Here is a 10050-nt window from a genome sequence, read left to right as displayed (position 1 = left end):
CTGGAGTTCAGACGTGTGCTCTTCCGATCTGTAGAAGAATGTACCTTAGCGAATAGATCTAATATATATTTTATATACAGAGCATTAATGACATAATAAAATCCATAGAAAAAAATTACAGTGAAAGTACTAAAACTATCTATGTTATTGAAAGTAAAGGCATAATTGAAAATTTTGAGTTGATAAATGTACAGAAATTAGAACAAATTGTAATGGCTTTGCCACAGAAGAAGGGAACAGATGAAGAAATATCTAGTGATATATTAAAAATAAGCTTTCATGTGATAAAGGATGAACTATTAAGGGTAATAAATGATTCATTATTAAAGGGTATATGCCCGGAGAGATGGAAAACATCTACGATAATACCGATTCCTAAAATAGTAAAACCAAAGAAAGCAAGTGAATATAGACCAATTAATATATTACCAATTTATGAGAAAGTTTTAGAGTTAGTAGTAAAGGAGCAAATAGAAAAATACTTACATAATAACGATACAACATTATAACAGAAAATTGGGATTTAGAAAATGTTATTCGTGTGAAACGGCGATACAAAATGTCATTGATGATTGGAAACTGATGGTTAGTGAAGGAAAAATGGTAAGAGTAATATTCCTGAACTTAAAACGGGCATTTGAAAAGATAGATCGGACAAGATTACTGGATAAATTAGATCAATATGGAATGAGAGAAATGGTACTATAGAATGGTTTAAATCATGTCTAAGCAACAGAACACAACAAGATTTAATAATCAATGGTCAAAATGTATTGAAACGGAGTATAGAGTTTCACAAGAATCGGTTCTAGGGCTTTTGCTATTTATAATTTATATAAATGATTTAGTACACTTTTGTTCAGAAGAGTACAATATAAAAATGTTTGCAGATGATACGATAATATATGTAAAAGATGAAAGCAGTACAGAAATGAAGTTGAATACGATGTTGCCTACAATAAAAAAATGAATGAGTGCAAATAAATTAAAAATGAATGCCCTTAAAACAAAGTATATGATAATTAAAGTGTAAGGAAAGAATTGAAAAGAGATATCAAATTAAAATGTTATGATGGCACTGCGATAGAACGCGTGGAATTCATTAAGTATCTTGGCGTAATTATTGATAGTAAACTCCGATTTGAGAACCACTGTGATTATATACTAAAGAAAATAGGGAAAAAAATTAATTTCTTAAATAGAATTGGTAGTGACATATCGAGGTATACTAGATGTATTGTTTATAAATCAATTATAGCGCCACACTTCGAGTACTGTGCAACGCTGTTAATGGGTATGGGTGAGACTCAGCTGACGAAACTGCAAGTAGCACAAAACCAAGCCATGAGAGTTATATTGCAATGTGATAGATATACGAATGTCGAAAAAATGCTGCAAACGCTGCAGTTTATGTTAGTCAGGCGTAGATTATGTTACAATGTGTGTATCTTTATTTTTAAAATAGATGCAGGAGCATCTAGGATAAATTAGTTGTAGTAGAAGATGTAAGCGAGATGCGAACAAGACAATCGGAAAATATTAGAGTAGATTTGAGAAAAACAAGAAGCGCACAAAAAAGTTTATTCTATAAAGGTGTGAAAATGTATAATGCCATACCGACGGAATTGAAGCAATGCAATAGACTTGTAGTATTTAAGCGTATGTTAAAGGAATACATAATGACTACGTTACCTATACTTTAAGACAGTTTGTTATATATTATGTATGCAAATAACTGAGAAAGCTAATATCATTCATTCTCTTCCTCTCCTCCCCCCTCCTCTCTCTCTCTCTTTCTCTCTCTCAACTCGGTCCATTCGTCTTTTCCTCTTCCGATTATTTTCATTATCGCGTGGAACGAAAAGGAACGCTATTTGAGAAAGATATGGGTCGACCGTCCGTCTGGAATTAGAAGACTCCCCAGTCGTCGATTCAACCTCTTTTTTTCCCTCATGGAGTGACTTTCTCGTTAGTGTTGCTCGCGAATAAAGACGCACGTTTCCTTACGAGGTGATTTAAAAACGTCCGAACTATGAGCAACCTCGCTGATTAAAACGTCGAAGCGACAGACTTTCTATAGGCACATTCACATACAGCCAAATGTTTTCGCGAAGATATGGAGGAGACAGAAAAGTATACCGAAAATGCTGCATAAGCATGAAAAAGGCGAATGACCGAGTTGGCAATGATAAGCGATGCGATAAACCACGCGTGTCTTTTCGTGGATTCATTAATTGAGACTTAACGCGTGAAATAGGTACATAAAATAAAATACAATTGATACAACATTTAGGTTGTACACAGAGAAAAATATTTCTTTATATTTAACAAGATACAAAAAAATAACTGTTTCAAACATTCGTGTTTTATCTGCCAAACAATTTAGTTAAATGCAACTTTGAACCCAACAAAACTGCAAAATTTGTATTCTAAAAAATAATGTTTCATTTAAAATCTTATTGTTTCAATGAAATAAACGTAAACCAAATATAATAAATACTCAACGTAAAAAAATATTTTTCATTGTATAATAAATAGAAACGTCACTTTTTGAATTATCTAGAGAATTATCAATTGTGAATATGACTAATGAGTATTGAATAATAAATTACGTACTATGTAATATAATAATTAATACTATATTACATAATAATTAAATAATAATTATAGGATACTGAATTATATAAGTCAAATTTCCGTCGTATGTTAACGATAAATATTGTTACGAAAACAAATGATATTTTTCTCTGAACATGAAAAATACGGAATTTATTGCAACTGTATAGACACTATAGACGATTTGGTTTTGAATAAATGCGACAGTTTTAACTATCGTATTTTAATGTACTTTATAATATAATACTTTATACTTTACAGCACGATAGATCATCCAAAATAACATTAATCTCTAAGTTTTCTTAAGTCGTAATCTTCAATTAGCCTCGTTCCTTTCATTCGTCGGAACTATCACAAAGTATTTGTGATCACGGCGAGACGCTCTCAGAAGCGATTTAAGCGTGGAATTAATGAGCAAGGATCAATCATGGTGATACTTGACGTTGATTACGACTCATCGTTACGATTCCTCTTTGCAATTGAGACCGATTAAATGTATATATTATATCCTGTGTACATCCCTATTATAAATATCAACGAGTTTAAAATACCCTGGATACAATACAACGTGGTCCAGCGTTTCTCTCTAACTAATAATGTTCAAAAATATTTCAATTATCCGTGCTTAATCTGCAATAATGTGATTCCGTATTATTAAAACCTAAATGGAAAAGAATTATATAACATGATTAAATAACAAATAACATCCATATAAAAGTTAGCTATGAAATAAATCTCATCTCAAGACATATTTCGGAGCGTACTCGTGTAAAAATACGACAATTGAGTGTCTGGTTTCTTGCGACCGCGCGAACGTATTCTATGTTCGAAAAAACCTTTATTGGGAAAAAAACGACCGTTTAAACCACAAAGATATCGCTCTGTTGTGTTACACTTTCTATACGCCGGCTATTGTCAAATATTCAGCACTCTCTAATTTTCCGAGTGCCTCGTCAAGTGAAGGAAAAATTCGAGATATGATGGCATTAGCGGATGACATTTATTGACACGCAACAAGACATTTATTCGCTACACCTGAAGCATCACTTCTTCTTCTCGAACCCACATCCACACGCACGAACCCATGCTTTCTTACGTACAAGCTGCACTTTCGCAATTTTCTTTGTCGCAGTATTTCCCTCGTATCTCCACGTCGCATTGACAATAATGCGTATCGGATAATGATAAAGAGAATCGCACGAGTAAATAATATACATCTCGAAGGGACGGAGCATGGTATGCGTGCGAGCGAACTTTCTCCCTCCGCCCTGGCGCGTTACGCTCAAATAACATTCGAACCTTAAATAGCGCGGCCGTTCATGTTCAAAAGGGTTAAAACGCCTGTGATTGAAATGAAAAACGTTGGGAGGTCGTTGTGTGCTGTCGCTCCCAACCGGAATGATATTCCAAGCGTGTGTGCATGCAATTCCCAAAATCGCCGCCTAAGGCGATGTTTACAGTATGGACGCGTTCTGGCAAATTCATCCGTCCCTCCCCCCCTCCTCTCTCTTTTCACCATTGGATGGGCTGGCGCAATTAAAAACTCTTTATATCTACATTTTTATCTGTTTTATCTTTAATCCTCATGTATGTCCTGTCGTCACAAATACTACAAACTAGCTTTTGAATCATGAAAGAAAAATGGCTTTTTATGCAACTTCATTTATTGAAGACTTTTTGCGAATTAAATGTTGAAAATATAAACAAACAACGAAATTTTATCTTACCACTCGTTTTAGCAGTATTCTAATCCAGAATCTATTTTCTAAAATTAACTTAATATTAACTTGATATTGCTAATTAAAAATGAGAACGATGAGCATCCAAAATTTTCGTTATAAGAGATAGAGATAAAAGAGATAGATAGAAAATCTGCTTTAAACTATTCGATTTTTTCTGATAGTCGGATAATTCGAATCATTCGTCTTTCAAATTTATTCGGATCTTTATTTAAACCTAATTAATACAATTATTCCCAATCTGATTCGAGTGAAAATAGCAAAACTACAGAAAGTTTTATGAAAGCCAAAAAAATAAAAATACACTTCAAACTTTCTTCAAACTGAATGTTATTGCCAGATTTAGTCGTATAAACAATTTCAATGGTCGCTGAAAGAGTTTCAATAGACTCATTCTTTTCAACTGAACTTCTTGCATGGTTCATCTTTTATCTTTGTCTCTCAGAAAGTTGGAGAAAAAGAATAGAAAAGATGAATGGTGCAAGAAGTTAAAAAGCAGAAACTCAGGAAGGAGATCTAATAAATAAAGAGGGATACAGGAAAAGAGAAAGCGTGAAAAAATATCCGGCTGAGCAGAATAAAAATTGTCGCTTACTTTTCTCTCGTAGTCGCGATTCGGTACGGCGAGCCAAGGTAGATCGGTGACGTGGGCGCGAAAGCTTTCGTCGAAGTCGAGCACGTCGGTTACGTTACTCCAGAGGACCACGTGCACCACCTCGAATCTCTTCCTCTTCTCGCCGCCGCCGCTGCTGCCGTTGACACTCGTGTAAAGCTCGACCAGCTGACGAGTGAAGTCGTCGCAGGTCGCACCGGGATTCACGAAGCTGAAGTACATGCCAACGATCTCGCAGGTCGATCGGCCGTCTTCGTGGACGAGTGTAGCGGCCGCCGAGTCGATTGACTTCCTCGTGTCATTAACGTGGCTGCAACGCACGAGCTGCTTGCCGAACAGCCGATGCTGCCAGCATAGCGGCTTGCCAGCCGTCGATGGGGCTTTTTTCCCGGCACCCGCCGTGGATATCTGTTCACTGACACACCGTTCGGCCATCGCTCTGCGACGCGACTGAAAGAAGGGCGCCTTGTTCACCGGCGACCGGCGGGCGGCGACGCGCGCCGACAACCGGAGCGAAGGAACCCTTCGATGGAGGAGGGGTTGGACGCCGCCAGAGTCGCCAGACGCCGTTCCGTCGCAACACACACCACCACGTGTCACCAACCACACCAACACACCGCATGCAAGGGCAAACACAGACTGAATTCGTATCAATTTGTATTCAGCGTATTCAGTATCTTGCCAACTTGCGCGCGGCGATGCCGTACGAAATATAAGCGCATTCGAAACGCGCATCCGAAATCGGATACGCTTCGATAGAGTAAAATATTTGCACTTAGGTACATTTGTTTGGCTCTTTTAACACATTTAATATTAATATATATATTTCTCATTCGGTTAAAAAGTGTCACTAATTTTTAACATTGATCTCTTTTGTTAATTACTCTTTATAGCAAGATTTTTTCTTAGAATTTTTTAAAACTTCTACAATAGTTTCTGAATTTTTCAAAATATCTGTATAATTTTATAACTTTTTAGAATATTTCTCAGATTATTTAATTTAAATTAGAAAACTTTTCTGAGAACTGAGAAGTATTCAGATAGAATACTTCAGAAATGTTGAAAAAGTTTATATCTTTTCTAGAATTCTTTACGTATAGAAATTCTGGAAGATTTTAAGATTTCTTATTTTATCATTTCAAAAGAAAATTTATAAAATTTGAAGATATTTAAAATATTTTTTATTTTCTTAAATTTAAAACATAACAAATTTTTTTAAATATGACAAATAAGAATTTTTTATCAGAAAAATAGTATAAATATGTTCTATTAAATTTATTCTTTCAAGACAGAGAGAAAAGAGAAAAAAAAGAAAGAAAAGTATTCTTTAAAAATACATAGATATTGATATTTATTAGATAGTAAAGATATTTAATTTATGTGTACCTTGATATATCATATATATGTACATAAACATTCAAGTTTAAGAGCAAGTTATTTTTATTATCTTACAGCAAAATAAATCCTATAAAACATATATAAAACATGAATTAAAAGTTGAAGCTCAAAGTTCAAACTGTACAAATTCCAATCCAAATCAATTCAACCGTTTGTTGAATTGTTAGCTTTTATCATTCGTGGAAAATTCCAGTCACTGGTATTGACTAGCAATGAGACAAAACATTAGAAAGTTTTTTATAGATGCAAGTTAGCATCTATTTGATATCGCGAAAGTGGGGGATTTTACAGAATTTAATGCTTTGAGCATCGATTTATTAGATTGCTGTTGGCAATTTAATTGTGATATTACATACTATTATACTTGGTTCGGAGCTACGGAGATGCACGCGATTTGCGGCTACGTGGTGTTATATAAACCAAAAATTGTAAGATTCACACTAATATTATACGGAAGCACCAAGATCCGCTTTGTATCATATTGGTGTTTTAAGATCTCATTTGTTAGAAAGTTTTTTGTTCCGCTTTTTCTAAGACCTAAGAATTATCAAACTTTCGTAGCTAGAATTTCTAATCTGGTTCTCTTTTAGTCAAAAACACAAATTTTAAGAGTTAGAGCAGATGTCTTTATAATAAATATGTAAGTATATTGTGAAAAATATTACCTCAACCGGGATTCGAATGTGGCGTTTTTCGTTTCTTAATTGTATATAACATGGTCTATCCTCTCCTAATACCTTACTTAAAAATTTTTTATGTATAAGATAAGATAGAAGATTTTATATACAGGGTGTAACTTAAATAGCGACCACTAATCATATAGTGTTATTCCTGATCAAAAATTGAGTCAAAAAGTTCTGAGCCATTTTTTTCTACAATTTTTAATTAAGCAGTTATTCCCGAGTTAAATTAATCCAGTCGATGCCCTTTTAGACGGGCGCACATCAGTGATTTGCGCGCGTAGTGTGTACGTGAACATAGCGGTGAGACATAGCGACGTAGCGGCACGGCACGCAACGGAGCGCTCACGCACACTACTACGCGCGCGGCTCACTGATGTGAGCCCGTCTAAAGAACGGCGTCGATTGTTTAACTTGGGAATAACTGCTTAATTAAAAATTGTAGAAAAAAATGGCTTAGAACTTTTTGACTCAATTTTTGACCAGAAATAACACTATATGATTAGTGATCGCTAAATTAAGTTACACCCTGTATATAAAATCTTCTATCTTATCTTATACATAAAAAATTTTAAAGTATACATTTCAAAATGACGGATCCGAAATATATTCTTAAATAATACATTAAGATTTCTGGAAAAATATGATAGATATGGAAAAATATTTCAAATAAAAACTGTACGGTATAGGGAGATACTACATAAGAAAATATCATTAATTTTATTTTAGGCGGTGCCGTTAAGATCAGATCAAGATTACATTGATTTTTTTAAACGGAATTATATATTTTTTTACATATTATACAATTACTCTGCAAGTAAAAGTATTAAGGTAAAGTTATCAAAAAATCAATATTTTACGAGATACTTTATCATGCCATATTTGATATATAATATGAAATATCAACATCTCGTAAACTATATTGATTTTTTGATAATGGTACCTAATATCTTTAGGCACAGAATAATGAGATGAATTGATGTAAAGAAAACACACAGTTACTTTAAAAATTTTTAAGAAATGCATAAACTTATTAATTTCAAAGTCGAGAAGTAATCTGAAGATATTAATCGATTTCGATGAAATTTTACCCAGACTATATTGAAGTCCATAACTAATTTTTGGAGGGTATTACTAACCAATTTTCAAAACAAAATTTTTTTTCGCCCACTCTTATATACATATACATATATTAGGGTGGACCTTATTTTTGACTTTCGAATTTTTTTCACGACGCCCCCTAAAGTTGTTCCATTTGGTTAAAAAAAAAAATTAGTGTAAAATTAGAGCTCAATCGGACAACGGGAAGACGTGGCACATCTAACTTGAAATTTTTGAATTAATTCTCGGAACACTTTGTAAAGATTAAGTTTGTTTTTTGCAAATATTAAATGGCAATATTTCCGTAATGTGCTTCAGAAAAAGAGAGAAAAAGAGAAAACATCTAAGTGAATTATGCAATTAACTCTCAATTTAAAATTCTTTTAAATTTTATTTTAGTATAGATTTATGATTTATATTTTTGAAATTTAATGCATGAAAACTTTATAATTCAAAACTATCGACAAATAAATATTTTTCTCCTAAACTGTCTTAAAAAAAAGTAATTGCAGCTTGTTCAATGAAATTGATATGAAATTGATATGGAAATTGTGAAAACGCTTAGTCGTAAACGACACAGCAGAACGAGGAGTTAAGCTCATGCACGATTTTAATCAAATTTTGTCGAGAAATGAGGAGAAAAAAACAATTAATTTTTCATACCGTGTCACATTAAAGAACTCAGTGTCCAAATGTCCATAAATCTACTCTTATTAAGGATTTGTAAAATTATAATAGATTTAAATATTACAATAAATTGTAAAATATATAGATGCAAACAATATATTGATATCTTTATTTTCCTGCTTGTTTATAAATATAAAAATACGGTATGTTTCGTACACACATATATAATATTATACATATACAATATATTTTGTTAAAATACGATTTAAATATACTATATTTACTAAAAAACATACTATCATGGTCACCATTTACTAAGAAAATCATTTAATCTTTATTCAGAATTTTTTTCATCGGATTTCCCCATTTTTTGTGAAAAAAATATTTGTTTCAACTTTAACAGGATTGTGCCACATCTTTCCGTTATCTGATCGAGCTCAACGTTTACACGTTTAATTTTTTTTTCACCAAATGGAACAACTTTAGGAGGCGTCGTAAAAAAAATTCGGAAAAAATTTTTCACCAAGTATAAATAAGCTCCACCGTTGTGTGTGTGTGTGTGTGTGCGTGCGTGCGTGCGTGCGTGCGTGAGTGCGTGCGTGCGTGCGTGCGTGCGTGCGTGCGTGCGTGTGCGTGCGTGCGTGCGTGTAGGTGTGTGTGTGTGTGTGTGTGCGCGTGTGTGTGTGTGTGTGTGTGTGTGCGTGCGTGTGCGTGTATGTGTGTCACGGGAGTGACGAACCGTGGAGTCCTTATGCTGCTGTGACACGCACGCACGCACGCACGCACGCGCGCACGCACGCACGCGCGCACGCACGCACACGCGCACACACACACACAAACACGATGCGCAAAATCCAACCAGCAACCTCCTCGTGGTGCGCATCGGGTAATGCTAATGCTGGCGGTAATTTAACGAAAATGCAATGATAACTTTGACATGTCGTAATTCCGCGAAAAAAAATCGTACGAAGTTTAAATTTTTTTCAAATTTGTAGCAAAAAGTCCAATCTTTACGATGATTGCCATAACATTTGCGAGAAAAATTCATTCAGTCCTGTAGAATGCGTCAAATTATGCAAACTTTTTGGAGACGTAACATGTCTTTACTTTTTAAAAGATCACGGGTAGGAGGAAAGGTAGATTAAAAATCTATCAGAAGCATCTTTAAGTACAGGTTTTACCCTTGAGAATGAAAAAAAAACTTCTTGATACACCATTTTTCGCGGAGTTACGATTGTCTAAAGTTATGCGAAATTTTGATGTAAATTTACCTATG

At 34.1% G+C, this 10050-nt stretch overlaps 1 protein-coding gene across 1 annotated transcript in view; it reads right to left on the bottom strand.

Annotated features, from left to right (window-relative positions):
- LOC105451814 (nucleoredoxin-like) overlaps positions 1–5419 on the bottom strand; it is a 16667-nt gene extending 11248 nt beyond the window's left edge. Inside the window, exon 1 of the mRNA XM_011692503.1 lies at positions 4951–5419. Within this exon, the coding sequence (XP_011690805.1) occupies positions 4951–5403 (453 nt within the window). The 5' untranslated portion in view covers positions 5404–5419. The remainder of the gene's footprint in view (positions 1–4950) is intronic.
- Between the last annotated feature and the right edge of the window lie 4631 nt (positions 5420–10050).

The sequence above is a fragment of the Wasmannia auropunctata genome, unplaced genomic scaffold, assembly GCF_000956235.1.
Source record: "Wasmannia auropunctata unplaced genomic scaffold, wasmannia.A_1.0 LD336043.1, whole genome shotgun sequence".
Lineage (NCBI taxonomy): Eukaryota > Metazoa > Arthropoda > Insecta > Hymenoptera > Formicidae > Wasmannia > Wasmannia auropunctata.
The sequence above is the reverse complement of the archived record's forward strand: the minus strand, read 5'-3'. Positions and strand labels throughout refer to the sequence as shown.